Genomic DNA, 23,192 nt, shown 5'->3' with positions numbered 1-23,192 from the left:
TATTTTGCCTTTTTTCCTTTTATAAGCCAATTATTTTATATTTATTTAATAAGTATGCATATATTTCAGGTCCTCTGCAGGACTTCTCTAAGCCAACTGCCTAATAAAGTGGGGAACTATTTGATAAAGTAAATAGCACTCTAATAACATGGATGATTGACTTGCTTAGTTTTAATAATAGAACAACTTTGACATAGGGGAGCTGTAGATAAGTGCATGTGGGAAACCAGAGAAGAACGAGGAAGGTAGCTAAACAAGGTGATTGTAGACTATATGCCTGCTACGTGAAAAGTGAGATTAACTTTTGTTCCATTTGTTTCTGAGTCCAGACCTTTATACTTGGCAGTATGTCACTGATTTGCTGTGATTAGCCATTCACTTTTAAAAACTTTGAGGTATTTTCCGATCATTTCTTTTAAAAATAAATCTTAATTTTTATATTAAGTTCCTCATTTGCTTTAGCGACCCAGTACTTTCAATATATAACCTTCTTTATTCTTATGATATATATACAATGTGATTATCTGTCCATATTTTAAGGCTTTGGGTTTCTTTAGTGCTTTGAAAAAAAAATCTGACCTGTGTACTCTTTGGCTTTAGATAACCAGCACTTGTAATGTGTAAGTTCCTTCTTAGCTCTGATAAGATAACAAATGGTATTCAGCAACCTTTAAAATTAATCTTCCTCAGAAAAGAAAAGGTTCATTCACTACCAAATTAAATGCCCTTTATTAAATTAAAATCCGTGTTTTTAATTAATAGTGAAAATAAAGTGGAATAACATTGAGGAGTAAATATTATTTCTATTTATTGAGCTGAAATGTGATTATATTAGATGATTGGTTGGAAAATGTGAAAGCTATGTCTAGACTATCATCATGTCCTCAGACATGGTTATTTCTCTCTCCAAGTCTTTGAGATTTATGTGTAGGAGCTGCTAAGACCCTTTCACAAATAATGGCCGGTTACACCTTAGCTGAAAGTATTCAAAAGAACATATTATGCAAATTTTTCATCTTAAAATACCAATAGGTCCTTCCTTCCTGTTTTTTTCTACCCCTTAATGGCCCCACTTTTTTTTTTTTTAAGGTTTTATTTATTTATTCATGAGAGACACAGAGAAAGAGGCAGAGACATAAGCAGAGGCAGAAGCAGGCTCCATGCAGGTAGCTGGATGTGGGACTCAATTCCAGGACCCCAGGATCACGCCCTGAGCCAAAGGCAGATGCTCAACCACTGAACCGCCCAGGCATCCCAAATGGTCCCACTTTCATTGCACTGACAAGGAAGTCATTGGTGCCCATCACCCTTCCTTACTATATGGTGATATACCAAATTCTGTCAAGAGCTATTTTAAGACATGCCTTGTATCTTTCTTTCTTCTTCTTCTCTCTTTTTTTTTTCCTATCAGCATCACTTCTCAAAGTCAGGGTCTTTTTATTGTTCCCTGGAATCATGAAGTAACTTTCAACTGTCCTTTTGCCTCCACTGCTCTTTATCTTTTACACTGCACACCAAAAATACCTTTCTGATACACAGATAGTCATGTCACTGCTCTCTCAAAATCTGTTAGCCATGTAGAATGAAGAAAACAATCCCTAGCATGGTTGAAAGTCTGATTGTCTGGGTTCCTAAGACTAGCTCTCATCTCCACCTGCCATATTTCAACTTCCTCCCTGATTATGAAATGTATTGTGCACATACTCCAATGGTCTCATGTTGTTTCTTCAATTTGAATGTCTTTTTCCCCTCCACATAGTTTTATTGTTTATCTCTCAATTTAAATGATGCCTTTTCAGGGGAGGCCTCATTACACTTTAGTTACAGTTAACATTTTTTCCCCACTTTATTCCCAAAAGGCATTTCTTGGACCTCCATAAACACTTATTTTATTTTAAGGTAATGATTTATACTTGAATTCCTCAGCCAGGTGTCCCTGGGTTCAAAACCTGCCTTACCTGCTTATTTCTTCTAGATTTCTGGGCAATCGATGCCATTTCCTAATGTGCCTCCTCATCTGTTTTTTTTTTTTTTTTTTTTTTTTAAGATTTTATTTACTCATTCATGAGAGACACAGAGAGAGAGAGAGAAAGAGAGAGTCAGAGACACAGGCAGAGGGAGAAGCAGGCTCCATGCAGGGAGTCTGATGTGGGACTCGATCCTGGGCCTCCAGCATCAGGCCCTGGGCTGAAGGTGGTGCTAAACCACTGAGCCACCCGGGTTGCCCTCATCTGTTAAATTGAGTTAATATTTGTACACATTTTGTGGGTCTATTTTTATATTAAGTCTGATGACACCATGCCAGCATGATACACCAGACTGTGTATACTGGGTACTTGCCCACTTGGCTTTGTTCCCCAGTAGATAGTAATCACTTGGAGGACAGGAGATTAATATTCCTCATCTTACTACCCAAAAGAAAATTTTTTACTCTCTTACTCTTCCTTGCCATGATTCATGGGACATTTAAACCTGACTCATTAGAATTAACATAATAATTTATTGCTATATTATTCCACAAAGGAGTTGGGATGACTTAGGAGATGCATCAAGAACAAAAGTATGGAACATAAATAAAATAGTAATAAGTGCATTTTGAATAATTGAAGAGTTTAATTTCACCAGTGTGAACCCAAGAGAGACACAAGCTATAGATGAGAAAATGTTAACACTTGTCTTCATTCTCTCCTGTTTTGTAGGATCTCGTCTTCGCCAAGAAGACTTCCCTCCGCGGATTGTGGAGCACCCTTCAGATGTCATTGTCTCTAAGGGAGAGCCCACCACCTTGAACTGTAAGGCAGAGGGCCGGCCAACGCCCACCATTGAGTGGTACAAGGATGGCGAGCGGGTGGAGACTGACAAGGATGATCCCCGGTCTCACAGGATGCTTCTGCCCAGCGGATCCTTATTTTTCTTGCGCATTGTTCATGGGCGCAGAAGCAAACCCGATGAAGGAAGCTACGTCTGTGTTGCGAGGAACTATCTCGGTGAAGCAGTAAGTCGAAATGCATCTCTGGAAGTGGCATGTAAGTAAAGATAATGAGTCTCGGAAATAGCATGCACTTTCACTTTGATTTATTTTTAGTAAGCTTTGATTTGTCCCCGTGGGTGCTTAATACCTAAAGAAGAAAACAATCAACATGCCATGCATAGTTTTTTACTTTGCCTTCTCCAAAGAAAGCTGGTCAAAATAATGTCAAGCCATGGTATTGCAATAAATTTCATTATATTGAAGCAAGGTGGAAATCATGTTTTTACCTTAAAGCAAAGTGACAATGATGTGGTCATGTTTAAAATTTGAATTATTAATGAGAGACATAATCAAGTATTAAAGTCAGCTATGTTAAAATGAAAAGTTTACATGTAACATGGCATGAAATATAGGCATAAATTCAGTGCTGTATCTATTTCTGTTATTTATATATACCTGTTATATATATTATACACATATATTTCTAAATATAATTTTTGTTAAACAACTTTAAAAAGAATACACTCTCTAGAATATATTAATTCTTTTACTTCCAGTCTGAATTCAGGAATCCTTACTGTAGGCATGTAAGGGAGAATACAGCAACTATATTTATCTATTTTTTCTGTCAATAAAATTCATCAGAGAAGAGATCATTTCTGTAGAGACAAAATGTTCGTACATGGAAGCATTTTGTCCAGTCTTGGTAATCAGCAGTAGTTAAGGGCTTGCCCTGCCATTGGCGTTTGAAAAATATATTTATTTATTCATTAGATAATCCAGATAGCATTTGTAAATCAAGATATCAATGCTTTGCATCTATTTGAACATTGACTTCATAACTTCATGCGTCATTTTCCAGAAAAAATTAAAATATATGATAGATTTTTTTGGTTTATAGATAAGGATTTAGTGTCATAATTTAAATGGTAACATAAAAAGTTGACATTATTTATTCTGCAGAAAGATTTTTATCTGGAATTTATCATTAATAAGATGGCAACTATTGGGCATAAAAAAGTTTATACTTTTCAACTTTCTGGTTGTACAGTATGTCTTCACAGATAAGAAATTTGAGTTATTTCAAGGTGCATACGTCTTGTTTATATGGCTAGAAGGGAGTGCTAAATAATAGCTCATGGTCTCATGTCTGTAGTAAAACTTGGTACTTGTACTCACAGGCTACATGATATCACATTCCATTATAAAACTTGTGTATGTGTGTATTGCAATTCTCAATAATTTATCAACTTTAAATAGGAAAACATCTCTTAGTAACCAAAGTTATACTATTTCTTCTGCAGCTACCTCAGTGAAATCTTTTGTTCTCAAGTGTCCTATCTTTACAGTTTGTACTAGGAAATCTAAAACCCACTAATGCTTGAAATGTGTACATCTAACAGGAAAAAACTAGAAGAATCCTAAAACCCAAATTTGTTTTCTGAAGTACTTTGAGATAGGAGCATTAGGACCTTAGCTAGCAATGCAATTTTTGCACAGGGCACTGGGTAATTTCATTTTTATAACTTCATTCAAGATGCTGTTTAATTAAGTGCAGTTTAGTGAGATTTGAAATACACACAAAACCTCCAGAATAAATATTCCCAAATCTATTTTTATTTTGAAATGTCTTATTCCTGGTAAATTTCAAACATATTGAAATATTTCAAAGTCAAAATCCCTGATTTTTCTTTCCCCATCAAATCCCTTTATAGTAAATATAACAAGCATTATTCTCCCATTTTATAGATAAAATGAAACCCATGATAATTAAGTGATGAAAACTCAGGCAATAAGTTAATGGGATTTTGAAGACCAGATCCTGATTCTTCTAATTTTTAGTTTTAAGGAATTATGCCAAATTCGGGAAAACACTCTAAATGATATTTGGCTTATTACATAAATAACAATTACAATTTTTTAATTGAAAAATATTTTAATGTTATCTACTCAGAGGCAAATATCTGTTTTTAATTATCAACTAACTTTTCTTCTTACTATTTAAGTTTATCTAAATTGGCCAGTCATTTTGTTATTGGGCAGCTATAAACATCTTTTTCCTTAAAACTTAGCTTTTTAAAAATTCCTTCCAGCACACATACATCTTGTATTTTTATTTAACCTACAGATTGTCCTCTTTCCTAATTGCATCATTAATAATAAATCAAACTGTTTTAGGAGGAAAATTTTAAGTCATGATTTTTTTCTTGTGTACTGTGACAGTAGCACTTTTTATTTTTAAATCAATGAGCTTTGAGAAATGCTAAAAATACTTTTGACCTAGAGAGGGAAACAAGAAAGCTGCTAAATTGGATTTAGCTAGTGAATAAAATTCTTTCTTCTAATGTCGTGTCAACAGTTCATGCCATTTGAGGCAACACAAGATCCAATAATACCCATTTATATGCTTCTCATCTCTTTCACATTAGATCATCAGTCATCTCTCTTTCCTTATGTGTTTCATAAAATGTATTAATATGGAAATTTGGTCCAAAGCATTGTGCTTTTGCAGTATTATTTGTTACCAAAGTATATTTTTTTATAAAATGATAGAAGAATAACTATAGATTAAGTCAGAGTTTGGCTTTCGTAATTTAGAATGTTCAACAATAAATGTTCAATCATGACATATCACTGTTTTATCCAGTAAAGGAAAGAATGGAAGCCCAGCAACGCTGTGTATTTGGAGAACTGTAGGTAGCTTGATAAAAGGTTGGTGAGCAGCATAAGTTGGAAAAGTAGATTTTTTTGTTATGTATATTCTCTTTGAAAGAGAATTGAAGATTAGGTTAAGAGGATGATGATTGAAGTCAGAGAAGAGTTAAGAGGCTGTCAAATGATTCAGAAAATAGTAAATATTAGATTTTGAACTGAAACTAGCAGCAAAGATTGAAAGAAGAAAATAGCTTGAATCAGCTTTAGAAATTATAAATCATATCACTTTATGATCAGTTTAGGGGTTTAGAGGATAAGAGATTATTCTCAGTGTTTTTTGTTGTTGATTTGTTTGTTTATTTTTTTCCCACTGAGAGCCTAAGTATATACTGCTACATCCATAGTGAAGGCAGGTGTAGGAGAAATAACTGTAATGGGAACAGAAGAGTGAAGTCAGTTTTGGCTGTATTATTTAATATGTCCAATGAAACATTAAGGTAAAAATATCTCATGTTCCATTAAAAAGGGAACTTCTAGAACTGAGAAGAGAGATTTTTACCACATGGAGGGTACAGTGATGGGAGTACATGAAAAAGTAGACATGACTGCCCAGGGAGGCTGCAGGGAGTAGTTAAGAAGGGCTGAGATCACTCCTTTTGCTTGGAACCCCAGTATGTAATGGAGGGTGAAGGAAAGAAGTACTGGTTAGGTGGCTCTGAGGTGTCACAGTGATGGCCTATGGAGAGTGAAGTGACCTGATGAACAAGGAAATAACTTTAAGGGAAAAAAAAATGTTCTGTAATGCAAATGCCACATAATGGTTAAATAAAAAGTACTCTGTGGACTCTAGGAGTGGAGAGAACATGGCAGCTGAAAAATGAGTAGGTGGTGGAATTGGAGTGGCAAATGTGTCTGTTCTTCCAAGAATTTAGTTCCTCACTGAATGCAGTGTGAGGCAACTAGAGCAAGCTATCCAGCGTCTGTACAATTGCCATTTGGGGTCAGATATCTCTTTGTTGTGGGGCTGTGCTCTGTATTGTAAGATGTTTAGCAGCATCTCTGGCCTTTGCCCACGAGCTGCCAATAAGACCCCCAACCAGAACTGTGACAACTAAAAATATCTCTGCACACTGCCAAATGTCCCCTAGGGAGGTCAAAATCAGTTGAGAATTACTAATCTCTGGTATCTAGGTGATTAAGAGTGTAAGGATAAGTAGCAAACACACTTGTTACAACTTTTATTGTGAAATGATTATTGATGAAAAATACGGATGTTTTGGGGCTCTCCTTGCTTCACCTTGGTTTTCATTTTTACTTTCAAAAATCTTGGTTTCTGCTGTCAGATGAAATGTGCAATTGTACTGATAACCATCTGTCTTGACAGGTTGTATAGAAAGAAGTCAGACTGTTCTTCACCATACTGTATATGTTCTCTTTTTGTTTTCCTTTAATACAAACTTCAGTTTTATATAACAGCATAAGATAGTGGAGGGAAAAAATATTCAAGAACAATCACTGATAAGGAGAGTTGAATCACGTACTTCATATTTGCTTTCTCCCTCTTGGTTTGAAAAAATAAAAAAAGGAGTAATCCAGAAAGTGTTTTTCAAATCCCTTGAACTCAAGAAAGGTCTTTAGGTGAAAGCAATTTTTACATATTTAGAAAACAGAATTGCAGGGTCCATAGCAAAGCACCTGGCACTGAAGAAGTTAATATGCACTCTTCCGATGAGACCACCAAGAGGGCAGAGGTGGAGCTGATGCAGATAGGATTTCAATTTGAACACCAGGTCTCCCTGTGTTTGGAGCAGAAAGAGCACAGGGGTCCCTCCACAGTTTGTGGCTGCCTCTGATACAGCCTGAGTCAGTGGCAGCCCCTAGAGATAGCTGCCGTAGCCCCAGGTGGTAAATATATGACAGCAGCTTGATCTATCGACCAGGGTAAGAGGGGGTTCTGGCCTAAATGAAAATTCATGAAAAATTGATGAAGTCCCCAGATTATGTTTTCTGTTTCCTTTTTTTTAGCACTATACCAGTGTAGAGAGGGGAGATTAAATGAGGTGCTGAACGCTTTAGTGGCAGGGAGGTTGTGGTTCAAAGGTCAGGGGTCACATAGAAACCGATCTATTTTTTTTTTCTTTGCTTTCTTCTAAAGCAAAACAGAAAAACTTTTCAGATTAGCTGTGATTTGATTTTGCTTGATAAAGATAGAATGGCAAAATACTTAAAAAGTGGCTTTTGATGCAACTTCAAAACTGGACAAATGTGATTCATAATTTAATTGGGGACTAGAAATAGATTGAATTCCATGACTGTGTGGTGATTTCCTTTTCTTTTCTTTTCTTTTCTTTTCTTTTCTTTTCTTTTCTTCTTTTCTTTCTTTCTTTTCTTTCTTTCTTTCTTCTTTTCTTTTCTTTCTTTTCTTTTCTTTTCTTTATTTTCTTTTCTTTTCTTCTTTTCTTTTCTTTTTCTTTTCTTTTTTTTTCTTTCTTCTTTTCTTTTTCCTTTTCCTTCTTTTTCTTCTCCTTCCTTCCTTCCTTCCTTCCTTCCTTCCTTCCTTCCTTCCTTCCTTCCTTCTTCTTCTTTCTTTTTTTGTTTCTGTGTATCAAGACTCATGCTGCAAGAAAGTCGTTTAGAGAAGGAAAAGGCCTTGCATTATTTATAGGTCACAGATTGCTAGAATAGCAAAGCTATGGAACACTCTACAAACATAATGATCCTGTTTGCTTTAAATCCAAAACTAAATTGATGTTTTATCTGTACAAGGAAGAGAGGCTACAAGAGTAGACTGACTTTAGTAATAGAGGTCACAGGTGGCATTAAAAATGAACACAAGGTAAATTGTTTCCTTGATGTTTCCAAGTTAATAAATATGTGACTTTCTTCTTTTCTTTGGGCTGTCAATGAATATTATACAGGCAAATTACCTTTATACTCCACAAAGACACAAAATAAATTTCAAAAAAGGCCAAACCATGGAGAGTTTTTATTTAAAATTGCTTTATTGAGATACAGTTCATTTACCATACAATATACCTTTGAAAGTGTACAGTTCATTGTTTAGTATATTCACAGAGTTGTCCAACCCACACCACAATTAAATATAGAACATTTTCATCACTCCTAAAGGAAACCTTATACCCATTAGCAGTCAATCCCCATTCCTCTCAAACCCTCCTGCCTCAGTTCTGAGCAAACACTTATCTACTTTCCATCTCTATACATTTGCCTAGTCCAGACATTTCATATAAATGGAGTCATACAGTATATGGTCTTCTTTTTCTTAGTATAATGTTTTCAAGTCTCATCCTTGTTGTAATATCTATCAGTACTTCATTCCTTCATTTTGCTGAATAAAATTCTATAGTGTGGATAATACTACATTCTTTCTATACACTTTTGATGTGCATTTGGGTTGTCTCCACTGTTTGTTATGAGTAACGCTTCTATGAGCATTCCTGTGCAAGTTTTTGGGTAGACATAGGGCTTCATTTGGGTATTCTTTTGGGTATATACCTAGGGAAACAATCACTGAGTCATATGGTTGATAAATCTATTCAAATTATATGTAACTTTGAAGTTATCACACCATGACTTTCCTAAAACAAATAAACATACAAACAAACCAATCCATTTAAGTGCACAAGGGACCGTAAGTCCATCTGGAACTGCTATTCATAGTTTTTGACCATAAAGAATGTAGGTGCAACTGATTTTTTCATGATTCTTCTAATTGTGTTTCTATAAATTTTAAGAGAGAATTCAGAGTTTTGTTTTTGTTTTTTAATTTGTGTTTGTGTTTTTGTTGTTGTTGTTTTGGTAGATTAGCAATAGAAAAATGTTCATAATCCAAGGTACTTGGGCCAAGTTAGGGCTGAAGCCGTAACCCCTAGTACCTCGGACTATGACTATATCTGGAGGTAGAACCTTTAGAATGGTAAGTTAAAATATAGCCACTAGGGTGGGTATAATTCAATATGACTGGTGTCCTTATAAGGACAGGACATTTGGACATGTAGAGAGACACCAGGGATACAGACACATATAGGAAATAGCTCATGAGAACACAGCAGAAAGGGGGCTGTCTGCAAGCCAAGGAGGGAGACCTCAGAAGAAACTGAAGCCTACACCTTGATTTCACATGTCTAGCCTTCAGAACTGTGAGAAAATAAATTTCTGTTGTTTTGACCATCCAGTCTTATAGCAACCCCTGCAAATTAATACAGACTATTAATCTTAAAACAGGGGAAACCTCTACTAACATAGTATTAAGAAGAAATTAATCATGAGAATCAACTATTGTAGCATTCTATAGATTTTGTTCTGCCCTGTATCTACAGTGTTGGTCTGGGGTTGTTTTAAAAGAAATCTGTAAACTCAATTGAATGTATTATAGGCCATGAATGTATAGGCATCAAAGAATCAATCTAAAATATCTTTAACTAGGGAGGCCTAACTGGCTTAGTCAGTAGAGCATGTGACTCTTGATCTTTAGGTTATAAGTTCAAGTCCCAGGTTGGGTAGTTGGGTATAGAAAGCACTTAAAAATAAAATCTATATATTTAACTAGAAACAAAAGACAAAGCAAACATTTGGGTATCAGAAAACAGATGTATTTAACTAGAAACAAAAGACAAAGCAAACATTTGGGTATCAGAAAACAGATGGTTGTAGAAGGGTATTTGTGTGTGTGCGGGTGAGTGTGCATGCATATGCATATGTGTATGTCTGTTTTTTGGGCTGTTCTGTGTGTGTACCTCTTAATTTTGTGAAAGTCAATCAAATTCTTTCAAATACAGTTCTCTTCCTTGATCTTCACAAGTGAAGGTATGATATTGCTGCTCCTGGAGAACATGTTTGAATTTATTATCTAGTTAAATATGTATGCTATATTTTAATATCAGTTTTCTGTTGATTGAATTGACTGCACGCAGCCCCTCTTAGTACAAGTCTCAAGTTGCTATTCACTCAAATAAGCCTGAGTTAACTCTGACTCCAGGGAAAGTGCATAAATGAAGTAAAATCTTGATGTCCTCTACTTTTTTCAAAAGATTATTTCTGAAAACAGTATTGTCCTGAGCTCTGCGAACATGTAAATCCTATCCATGGATGACAGGTAAAACTATTCATAGTGATGCTAAGATGGATCAAGACAGAACATGCTGTAGTGAGTGAATGATTGTTTTCAACTCCAGAAACCTTTTTAAATGTAGTTAAGAAAAGGAATATTCAAGATTGTGGAGGGTTTTTCTACCCATAAGCTTCAATTTATTAGATTTCTATTAGTATGTAAATATAAGTTGATTTTAATAAAAATGCATACAGGTTGACATTATACTTAGAAAATGTAATTTGGGCTGCAACTTGTAGGCTTTTCTCTCAAGATTTGTGTTTCAGCACAATGGCCAGTCCCCAGTTTTCTTCTTTAGATTGAATTCATTTCTGATAAATATAATACACATCTTTCTATTATGAAGCAGCCCCCACAAGATTTTTGTAATTATGTAAAAGAGATTGCCCTTCTTTCATGCATGAGTTGGTAAGCTTTCTATAGCAGTATAGAAGTAAAAATAGTAGGTAAAATTTTGTTCAACTCTGTAAATTTTGCATAAAAATTTGTAGCAGTTTATGGTTTAACTGCTAAAGGGTGAGGTTCAATCATAAAACTGACATACTCTTTTATTCTATCTATATCATTGGAATTGTTTTTTTTTCCCCCTAGAAGATTTCAAAAACAAAACAACATTCCCAACCGCCATTTTAAAAAAAATTAGAAGATATTTATACATTTTTGTCAATTGAGTATATGTTTCACAAGAAATAATTTGGGTTCCTGCTTGGGGTGATTTCTATTATCTCTCTAAAATTCCCGAGCATTACTTCCTGGGCCTGGGTAGATGTCAGTAAGTTAGTATTGCTGGGACTTGGTTAGAAATCAAACAAGGATTGTTTGATGGCAGGGGTTTGATGATGTGACAGATAGATATACAGGCCCAGACGCTGGTGAATCCCAACAGTTTGTTTTTTTTTTTTTTTTGTATGTTTATTTTGCTTTTGCAGAAAATCTACCATTTGTAGGCACTTATTCCCTGATTAAGCCTGTTATATAATACTTAAAAGGCCAACAAACAAGGATGTTAGCTATATTACAGGCTCTAAAAGTCTGATTGATTATTTGTTATTGGCACATTGAGTCACATCACAAATGAAGGTTTGGGAACTAAGCTTACATTTACATCTAAGAAGAGAAGGAGCTCTTTTTTTTTATCATCTATACTATTTTTTTTCTGATAAGCAAGCTGTTTCCCAGTTATACAAGTACTTCCTAGTATTTATAAAGGCCATCATTAAGCTTTTCTATGTAGTTATCTAACATCTAAGTCTATACTAAGATTTTATAACAAATTTTATTCATTTATATACTATAAAGTTGACAATAACACAATATGACTTTATTTCCATAATAGAAGTCATATGTGCTATAGACCATTTCCTGTATATTACCCTGCCTCACTTTCCTGCTTCTTGCTTTCTCTGTTGATTCACATTGAGTGAGCACATTCAATGCTTTTCCTTAAATCAGTTAAAAAGTCTTTATTGGGTTTCCTAGTTGTTAGTAATTGAGAGTGATTTTAAGAGGTGATATCCTCAGTGGTGTTGTGTTATTTGTGAGAAACCTGGGCAACTTCATCAAATACCTTCTTCCCCTGTTGTGTAGAGTAAGGGCCTTCACAAAGAGTTTGCTCTGGGGGGCTGACTGGGTGGCTCAGTGGTTGAGCATCTGCCTTTGGCTCTGGTCGTGATCCCAGGGTGCTGGGATTGAGTCCCACATTAGGCTTCTCACAGGGAGCCTGCTTCTCCCTCTGCCTATGTCTCTGCCTCTCTCTCCATGTCTCTCATTAATAAGTAAATAAAATCTTTAAAAAAAAAAAAAAAAGTATACCACGAGAAGTAAGAGTGGCACCAGATGCTTCTGATTGAATATAAATGAAAATGTCCTGTAGGAAACTGGAGAGAAGTATAAAAGCAAAACCCTGAGGCCATGTTGGCTAGTTTGGAGAAGATAAGTGTATGCTGATTTGGAGAATGTACTTAGGGGGATAGAGGGAGGTAACTTAAATAGGGAAGTGGAGATTGGCAATGACTCAAACTCAGGAGTTGAGTATTCTCCTCAAAGACCTAAGGGAGCCTTTTAGTGTTTTTGATTGAGAAGTGTTACTCGCAAGTGTGGTATGAAGGAGATTTGTTAAACAGCGTACATTAGATGGGAGTATTGGAGAGCATGAATGGGGAGGCCTACTGCAAGTTACAGTATAGTCGGATGAGGGTTGAGATAAGCTGATGAATTAAGTTGATATCAGAAAGAGGAGAGATGGCATTCCAAGAGAATTGACAAACATTTAAGTCATGAATTTGTGGTTCAAGGCATGATATAAATTCAGTTTGCTACATTTTCCTACAGTGCTTTCCAGTTGCTAAGTACTCAGCTAAGTATTGAGGCTGCAGGCACTTAGAAGAGTTGTTTAATGTGTATAAAGTTTCATTGTTGTGAGATGAAAAAGCCCTGGAGATTTGTTACACAATAATGTGAATATACTTAACACTGCTGAACTGTACACTTACAAAGGGTAAAGATGTTATATTTTATGTTTTGTTTTTTTTTTTAAACCTCAGGTCAAAACAAAACAAGTAAACAGAGCAAGACATGACTCTTGCTGTCCAAATGTGTTAACAGGTTGATGCAAAATGTGTAAGTCCTTGGGCTGACATTCTGAGGGGATTCAGTGGAGGAAGAGGTTGATTCTGCCAAGAGGATTATGAAAGGAGTGGAATGATTTCTCTGGGTAGAAATGAGTAATAATAATCACTGCTCTTACTAAATGCCAGGCTGGTTTTTAAAAATGTTTTATACTTATGATTTATTTCATTCTCAGAATAACCCTGTTATTTACTCTCTGTTATAGCTGAGGCCCAAAGAATTAACTTGTAATTTTTCAGACTGCAGTGAGAATCAGGATTTGAACTCAGACAACTTCCTCTAGAGTCTGCTTTGTTAACCACTAAGACTCCTTATTGATTCATTTAAACAAACAAATAAAATCCTTAGACACATAGAGGAAATCCCTAGCGTTTGTTTTAGTTATTTTACTCAGAGATGATGATTTGATTATATGTATACAAGGAGGATGCTGGACTAGATGAGTCTAAAGCTTTGTTCTGGTGTTAAAATTCTGTGATTCATGGGATATTAAAGAAAAGGAACAACAGAAAGGGTAATCTTTACTTTCTTTTTATTTAGTTATATATTGACATTCGAGAGCTCATTAGTTTATTCAAGTAATTTGATTTTCTCTGTACAGTTCCTAGTTGTCAAATATCAGTATCAGGAAAATCCATCACTTTCAGTTCTTATTGACACATTTGCAGGTCAAAGCAGCTTGAAGATGAAGAATCCAATTCGTAAGTAGAACCATCTATCATTTAATATCTAAAGATAACTTGACTAAGTTTTATAGAAAATGGGGCATGATAAGAGCAATGATACCTTTATAATATTTTCTAGAGTTTTTGAGAATTACTGACATACTTACATGCATTTATCTCATGGCATATGTACTTGTCAATATTTGCTGACTTTGATAGTTTCTTAGTTCAGTACATAGTATCATGAACATTGGTCAGTTTGGCTTTCAAATAACTATTTCCTTTTAAAATGAATTAAACAAAAGTTAGTCTTTCCAATAAATGGTATAAATGATATTGGGGCAATTGGATTTCCATAGGCAAAAAAAAAAAAAGAAAAAGAAAAAAAAAAGAAAGAAAGGAAAAAGAACCTCCTCAACTTAAACCACACACATTCTACAAAAATGAATTAAAAATGGATCATAGACTTAAATGTAAATGAAGTATAAAACTAGAGAACCTTTAGAAGGTAAGATAAACCCTTTGGTATCTAAGACTTAGTGAAGAGTTCTTAGACATGATACCATAACACAAACCAAAAAAAAAAAAAAAAAAAAAAAAGTGACTTCATTAAAGCGAAAAACATTTATTCTCTGAAAGATCCTATTAAGAGGATAAAGAGATAAGTAATACAGTAGGGGAACATATTTGTAAATAACATATATCCTAACATATATCTGACAAAACTCATATTTAGAATGCGTAAAAGTCTCTTGAAATTCAACACTAACTGAAATAATCCAATTAGAAAATGGGGACAAGACATGAAGAGACATTTCACCAAAAAGGATCTATGGATGGCAAATAAGCACATGAAAAGATGTTAAACATCACTAGCATGTTAAGAGTGGGCCAAGAAATTACTATATACCTTTTGCCAAAATTAAAAAAAAATGACTTAAATAAAAATTTTATTTGTGGGTGAACCATGTTGAGCCCTGTCAATGGGGAGCAGATGCACCTGGTGAACTATGTGGAGGACTACCTGGACTCCATCGAGTCTCTGCCTTTGGACCTGCAGAGAAACGTCTCCCTGATGCGGGAGATCGACACCAAATACCAAGAAATCCTGAAGGAACTGGATGAGTATTATGAGAAATTTAAACGTGAGACAGACAGTGTCCAGAAGAGGAGAGTGTTGCATTGCATTCAGAGGGCCCTGATTCGGAGCCAGGAACTGGGTGACGGGAAGATCCAGATCGTGAGACAGATGGTAGAGCTGGTGGAGAACCGGACCAGGCAGGTAGATAGTCATGTGGAGCTCTTTGAGGCACATCAGGAGGTCAATGACACCACTGGCCACAGCGGCAAAGCTGGCCAGGATAAGTCCAAGAGTGAGACAATCACACAGGCAGAGAAGAGCAACAACAAGAGGTCCCGGCGACAGCGCAACAATGAGAATCGAGAGAACGTGGCTAATAATCACGACCATGATGATATCACCTCAGGAACACCTAAGGAGAAGAAAGCAAAAGCCTCCAAGAAGAAGAAACGCTCCAAGGCCAAAGCCGAGCGGGAAGCGTCCCCCGCAGACCTTCCCATCGACCCAAATGAGCCAACATACTGTCTGTGCAATCAGGTCTCCTATGGAGAAGTGATCGGCTGTGACAATGATGAGTGCCCCATTGAGTGGTTCCATTTCTCCTGTGTGGGGCTGAATCACAAACCAAAGGGCAAGTGGTACTGTCCCAAATGTCGAGGGGAGAATGAGAAGACCATGGACAAAGCCCTGGAGAAATCCAAAAAGGAGCGGGCTTATAACAGGTAGTTGGCAGACCTCGAGGAACAGTGAGGAGAACAAGCGAGCCACTATATTTATTACGTCACCACCTGTGCTGAGGTGCAAGGACCGTACATTGTATATTTTTAAAGAATGTTAGAAAAGGAGCCATTTCTTTTGCAGGGATGGCAGTGATTCTCTGCCTTTTGTTTTCATTGGTACACACATGTAACAAGAAAGTGGTCTGTGGATCAACATTTTAGAAACTACAAATATAGGTTTGAATTAAACACTCAAAAAAAATTTATTTGTGACAGCAAAGAATGGAAGCAATTAAAATGTTCCTCAACAAGTAAATGGTTAAGCAAAGCCTGCTATACACATATCATGGAATATGATTCAACAATAAAAAGGAATAAATTGAGATCCATCCATCCAACTTATTAGATGGATCTCAAGGGCATTATACTCCGTGAAAAAGGCCATTTTGAAAGATCACAGACTGTATGATTTCATTTATATAAGCTTTTCAAAATGACAAAATTATAGTGATAGAAAATAGATTAGGGGTTGCCAAGAGTTAGGGATGGTGTAGACGGAGGCATAGGTGTGACCGTGAACAGAGAACAAGGAGGTATTCTTTGTGTTGATGAAACAGTCATGCATCTTGATGGTGATGGTGATTACACAAAGGTGTACACACGGTAAGATGATATAGAATAACCTACACACATACATTGTACCCATGTCAGATGCCTAGTTTTGGTATTATGCTATCATTATATAAGATATAACCATTGGAGGGGTAACTGGGTGGAGGGTACACAGGACCTCTGTACTAGCTTTACAATTTATTATAAATCCATAATTATTTCAAAATAAAAAGTTAAAATAAATGAATTGTTAAACTCTCTTAGATATACATTAAAATATAAATAAGAAGGGATCCCTGGGTGGCGCAGCGGTTTGGCGCCTGCCTTTGGCCCAGGGCGCGATCCTGGAGACCCGGGATCGAATCCCACATCGGGCTCCCGGTGCATGGAGCCTGCTTCTCCCTCTGCCTATGTCTCTGCCTCTCCCTCCTTCTCTCTCTGTGACTATCATAAATAAAAAAAAAAAAAAAAAAAAAAAATTTAAATAAGAAATATCTTATTAGGAACCAAATTATTTATTCATTTGTTTATTGACTTAAAGAGCGAGGCAGATAGGGGCAGAGGGAGAAAGAGAATCCCAAGCAGAGTACAGCCTGAAGCCCGACCCTGGGCTTGAATTCACAACCCTGAGATCATGATCTGAGCCAAAATCAAGAGTCAGATGCTCAACTAACTCAGCCACCCAGGCACCCCCTGAATAATTTACTTTGTAACTTTTAAATATTTATTTATTTATTTATTTTTTTAAATATTAAGAACGAGAATTGTTTATTTTATTTTTTTTAAAATTTTTATTTATTTATGATAGTCACACAGAGAGAGGCAGAGACATAGGCAGAGGGAGAAGCAGGCTCCATGCACCGGGAGCCTGACGTGGGATTCGATCCCGGGTCTCCAGGATCGTGCCCTGGGCCAAAGGCAGGCGCTAAACCGCTGCGCCACCCAGGGATCCCAACTTTTAAATATTTAAATGTTTTACTTAAATACTGAATATTTCATATTTTTTGTGACTTGTTTGTGATCTGTTTAAAATTACTTAATCAGACTTACAAATTCATTGAATTCATAAATTCAACATGCAGTACATTCTACATACAGTTCTATGAATTTTCCTTCTGTTTCTGATTTTTGCTCCATCATGGTTGTTTAGTTTAATGATAGGCATTTTTTAAGGGGAAGCTGTGGAGGTTAATGTAAAATGGGTGTGGTTGTTCATGGGAGTAAAGAGTCCCTAATATATGATAATGAATGGGATCCTTTAGGGTCCTTTATATAGCTGCTGAAATTCTCTTACTCTAAATTCCATTGAGATTAAGAAATGCAATCCAGCCTGATTCTTTGTTGCTAAAACTATGGGTAGAATACTGTTAGTAGTTCTGAGTGTCAAATTAAATGCACCATGAAACGAGGAATACTTCTAGATGAGAAATATCAAGTGTTTAAGACTGTCACAAGTAGGAAATGTAGAAGGAATTGGATTTATTGAACCAGGAGCATTGAAGACATTGGTAGGTCTGGTAGTTCTCACCAAGCACATCAAGAACTGTCAAGACAAAGAGAGAATATACTTGTTCTGTTGACTTTTGAGGAAAGAAAAGAACCACTAGATAGAAGTTGCAGATTTTGCCTTAGCAGGCTGGGCAATGATATCGTGTATGACTTCTTTCCTGGGATCTTAAGGATTACAGGCAGACCAAAACCAATGTGATAATGTGATCAGAAGAAAACCTTAAAAATTGTGTAGAACTATATATTTTTGGTATGACTTTGCTTTATTTTTCCTCAAAGGAAAAATCAGTCTCCCACAATAATGAAACAAAGTGACAAACAGTCTTGGTGACCTATTCAGTTGCAGAATAATCCTCATCACTTTCCGATTCACAAGGAATTCTATAAAGTAGAAATAATTTCCTTAAATTTAGTATTATCATGTTTCATGAAAAGTCCTTGGAAAAATCCCATTTGTCCACACATCTTACACATCTTATTTTGAAATCCTCTGAGATTATAAGCAATTAAATTAATTGCATTTCGTAGCCCAACCCCTCATTTATAACATATAATTCCCCAGGACCCACATGTCCAAATTCAAGAGCAGCTTGATAGAAAGGCTGATTTATTTTTGTTTTCTTCCTGGATCTGCTTTGAATATTCTTAAACGAAGGGGGGAAATGCTGTGTTTAATATTCATATAGGATTTTCTTTTTAAAAGCAGCCTCTCTCCAAAGTCTGTTGTTAAACAGGGCTACCTAGAAAGGGGTCAACTTGTAAAACCCTTCCTAAGTACTTGTTTGGTTCTTTAGGATTGATGGATAAGCTGATAGAATCTAATCTCCAAATGTGTATGTCATTAATAGAGATGTAAGAATCTCAATTTACTTTGTCTTTTTCTATTCTATCACATCATAAGGAAAAGCTTTACTAATGAAGTACCCAATGGTAATAACCCATTATATGCTAGAATCTCTTTATATCAGATGACATGCAAATGAACTGTTCTATTTCTGTGGAGAAAGAGAGACAAGGAGTGGTCTAGTTAATCATACTTGAGGGCTGCCATAGTTGTCTTCTGGGAAATATTATCATTATTCATTCTTATTTAAGGGTTCTTATCCTGTGCATAAGAAAATCTCCCATTCATTCCATTTGGGTTTGATGTTAATTACAGGGGCATTAATGGAAGCTTTCTCACAAGAAATAAATGTAGGATTAAATCAGGAAAAAAAAAAAAAGACGCAAACTTCGGGTGAATCAGGTCATCGTAAAACCGTGCATTTAGAAGCTGGCAGGTTGGAGGAACTTTAGAGATCATCAGTCTTGTTCAGGAGTAGAAACTGAGGCCCTGAGAAATGAACTGACTTAATCTGAGCCCCTAGCTGGTGAGAGGCAGGCTTAAGATGACAAATAAGGAGCCAGTTTCATGAGACAGCGATGTAGGGAAAAGATAATTCTGGGAATTTCTTTTTCCAGAAAGCACCAGATTCTGCCCCTTCTACTGTTAACTAGGTCTGTAATTCTTGGCAAACGTTTAATCTCTCTGAGTCTGGTTTCTTGAATTTAAGGTTGAGGAGGATGGGCTAGATCATTTGTCCTCGAGAAAAGGGAAATCAAACTGAGCTAATATAAAGGGTCATCTATGATTACTGAACTAAGTTTATTGGAAAAAAAAGAGATTTCTAATATATCATTTACATTTGGCTTCAAGAAACTTAGAGGAGCCAATCTTGGATATCAAGTAAGTTTAGCAGCAGTCTTTAACTGGCCTGTCCCCCAGTCTGTGCAAATTTCTTCTTAGCCCAGATAATATCTTTTTTTTTTTTAAACTATTTCTTCATGTGAATTCTGGTTGACAACAAGTAATTGATAATATACTGGTAAGTGAGTTTTTTCCTTAATCTTCCATGTCTTTTAAGGAATTAACTGATCGTGTATCCACATCTATGCAATCCCTATTCACCTTGTCACCATATAATTAAGTCATTTTTCTTTTTTAATCAGGCAATCGGGTCTAAGGTAAATGATGTTTTATGCAAAATTGTATACATTCTGAACCAGTATTTCTGGTCTCTTTAAGTTTAATGCAAACAAAGGAGTATAAATTTCTAGTATATAACTTGAATCTTGTTTTGTTTCTCTAAGAAGGAAATGAAGATTTTTTGTTGTTGTTGTATATATGACTTATCCTTAGTATATAAAGTATTGTATTAGGTAAACTGCCCATTTGCTATTTACCAAAATACTTTCACCTAAATTTTGTGATTTTATGTACATAAACAGGCATATATTAGACCAAAATTACGTTTCTCTTCTCTTTGGACCCATATTATCTGAATTACTATAAAGACCTTTCTGCTGTGCATGTCAGTTTGTTTTCCTTTTCTTTATTTTGTCTTTCACTTTGATATGTTTTTCTGGTTATATGTAATATATTCTTATTTCAGAAATGTGAGAAACTATTGAGGAGTTAAAAAAAAGTACTGTCAGAAATAAGCATCATTATTTCCACTATGTTTTAATGCATTTGTTAACACTATCACTATCGTAATAGACAATCTGTAAAATGAATTCAATTTTGTGTAATACTCCAATAAAATAAAAGATATAAATACTATACATATAAATAAATCGCTCTATAACTTGGTCATATTAGATAAGATGTAACATAATTTTAAGTTTTTATTTCTTCAAAGAATTAGAAATTTGGATGTCTCATAATAATTGCTTGCACGTATACTCAGGACATAGAAATAATCTAAATTGCAAACATGTTTAGTAAGTCCTTCCAAATTCTAGCATTGTGGTTTCATGAATGTTTTCATGTAATGGTTTTACTTCCAACTATTCTATAATATCTCTGTAAAATAAGTTAAAATTATTAGTTTTTCTGTCACCAAAAAAGTTGTTTTCAGCTTTCTAATGGTGGTGATACCTTTTGTGAACACTAGCCCTTCCTCTACCTTTTTATATCAACTAATGTATGATAGGCCAAATTTTACATGGTAAAAAATCAACATAGTAATTGTTAATTCATGGGCTCACTAGACTTTGATGGCCTTTTTCACAATTGTTATCTTTTTTTTTTGCTTGAGAGTTTGTAAGTAGTTTATTCTTCATTTCTCTTTTAAAATTTTATTTATCGATTTCTTTTCTTTTTAAAATTTTTTAAAGATTTTAATTCCAGCTAGTTAACATGCAGTGTCATGTTAGTTTCAGGTGTACAATATAGTGATTCCACAATGTATTCTTCATTTCTTAAAACTTTTTTTAACAAGTTGGTATCATTGGTTCTGGAAAGCAAATTTCAAATAGTTTTCTTTTTATATGTGATGTCAGTTCTCAGAAAAATCAGTTCATTGCATCCAACTGATTTTCCTTTACCTTTCCAGGTCCTCAGTTGGAGTGACCTTTGGAGTGACTGGTGTCTTGAGTGATGTAGTTAATGAGATCTAGCGACATCATGACCCTGACCCCTTCATGGCCCTGGCTCCTCTCATCCATCTTCTTAACCCCACAGGCTGAGTCAGTGTGTAGAATCAGGATTAAACAAGTGTGAATAAACAAGTTCAAGAGTTTTCTGTCATGACTGCCAGCTCATGGCAGTGGCAAAGTAAGACATAGAGAACTTAATACTGAGAGTGGTCTTTTGTGCGCCTCCATGAATCCTGCCAGAGAGATCCTACTGTTTGTGGTCAGTGCAGTGCATCTAATCTCAGTTTGCTCCATTCCTGGACGGTGATGGCAGTTGGCCTTTATAATCACATAGCTGTTGGCACATTCAATGAAAGGATGGCTGATCTATCACTTACCCAATGTCACACGTTAGGGAACCTTTTATCTCATTAACTATGATTAATGTTTGTATGTAATGGGCTTGTCATGTAACTGTTCATATTCAGCAATTTTGAATCCCTTAGCTTATGTGAATGGTGAAGGTATTTCTTTTTCAGAGGAGAGCTTTATCATAAGGACTGAGTAGGTGTTCTGAAATCACCATTGCCCCATGGCAGAAAATAACTCTGTGATACAACTCCTCCTTAACTCTTTCCCCATTATTGAAGTTTCATTGTACTACCTGTCACTGAACTTGGGATGTCTTTATATAATTGCAGTCTAATTGAGAAATACGAACAGTTTGGTTTATATAGAAAAAAAAATAGGAGAAAAAACAGTAGAACTTTAAGGAAACATTTGTCTGTCCTCTCTTGGCTAAAAAGTTGTTTTCCTAATACGATTTCCTAAGTCTGTTTTCCCAAAGTGAGATGAAAGGGATAGAGATAAGGGATGCAGTTACTTTCTTGCCTATGGCTGTGGTTCTTGCTTTATCTGGTCTACATTTGACAAGTCCTTCCCCTTAGCCCAGGGCAGCATTTGATAAGTTGACCAGTCAGTGATTAAACATATTTATTTAGTTCAATGGGTCAGAGCTATTGCGACAGATAGAAAATTACTGATGGATGATCAATTTCAGCACCTCTGACATCTGGCCTCAGTGTAGTCCATCATCTGAGGACTCATAACGCATTTGCTTGGACAATAACATGCTCAGCTACCTGTGTGATCACAGACCTGGATATTGGAAATATTTTGTTCAGAATTAATAAGACTGAAGTCACAGGAATTAGAAGAGTTCTGCAGTAACATTTGAAAACTTAAAAACACCCAGTAATTTATACTGTTTATGTCCAGAATGAGAGCTGACTTGTACTTTATGCTCTGCTGTTTTGGGTGATGTTTTTATTGTTTCTTTAACAAGTGTATATTGGAATTGATGAAATAGGTATTCGGAAATACTTTGGAAGCAATATTACATATAAAAAGATTACTTGTGTCAAAATACTCTTTGTAAAATTTTTAACGAGTTAAAATAACCGTCTTAAATTTGGGGTCTACTGAAGTTACAGGATTATCAAAATAAAATAACTCAAATATCTACTATTCAAATTCTTTCAAAAAAGATTTGTAAAAACCTTTTTTCTATACATTATTACTGTTGAATGGTTCTTCTATCCCAAATGAATTCTAAAAATAAAGAATAAGAATCTTGTAGCAAATGCTAATCGAACATGGAGATATATTCTACTCCTCTGTCTAGTTCATTAAAATTTATTTGAATGCAATCTTCTTCACATTCCTACTTCAGACTTCCACATAAAATTTAAGAGTAATCTTGTGATCAGTTTTTTAAACAAATATGATTCAGGTCAGCAGTTTGTTTTACTGTATGCTCAAA

The 23,192-nt window shown here is 35.4% G+C and overlaps 2 protein-coding genes across 14 annotated transcripts in view; both read left to right on the top strand.

Moving 5' to 3' along the window:
• Window positions 1–23,192, top strand: part of ROBO2 (roundabout guidance receptor 2) — a 1,648,622-nt gene that overhangs the window by 1,124,785 nt on the left and 500,645 nt on the right. For all 13 annotated transcript variants that reach the window (XM_049104693.1, XM_049104697.1, XM_049104695.1 and 10 more), the window contains one exon: window positions 2,700–3,026. In XM_049104693.1, the coding sequence (XP_048960650.1) occupies window positions 2,700–3,026 (327 nt within the window). The remainder of the gene's footprint in view (window positions 1–2,699; window positions 3,027–23,192) is intronic.
• Window positions 11,474–16,645, top strand: LOC112661612 (inhibitor of growth protein 1-like). The gene has a single exon (XM_035709341.2). The coding sequence runs from the start codon at window positions 15,018–15,020 to the stop codon at window positions 15,855–15,857; it is 840 nt and encodes a 279-aa protein (XP_035565234.2). The 5' UTR covers window positions 11,474–15,017; the 3' UTR covers window positions 15,858–16,645.

Source organism: Canis lupus, chromosome 31 (genome assembly GCF_003254725.2).
Source record: "Canis lupus dingo isolate Sandy chromosome 31, ASM325472v2, whole genome shotgun sequence".
NCBI classification, from domain to species: Eukaryota; Metazoa; Chordata; class Mammalia; order Carnivora; family Canidae; genus Canis; species Canis lupus.
The sequence above is the reverse complement of the archived record's forward strand: the minus strand, read 5'-3'. Positions and strand labels throughout refer to the sequence as shown.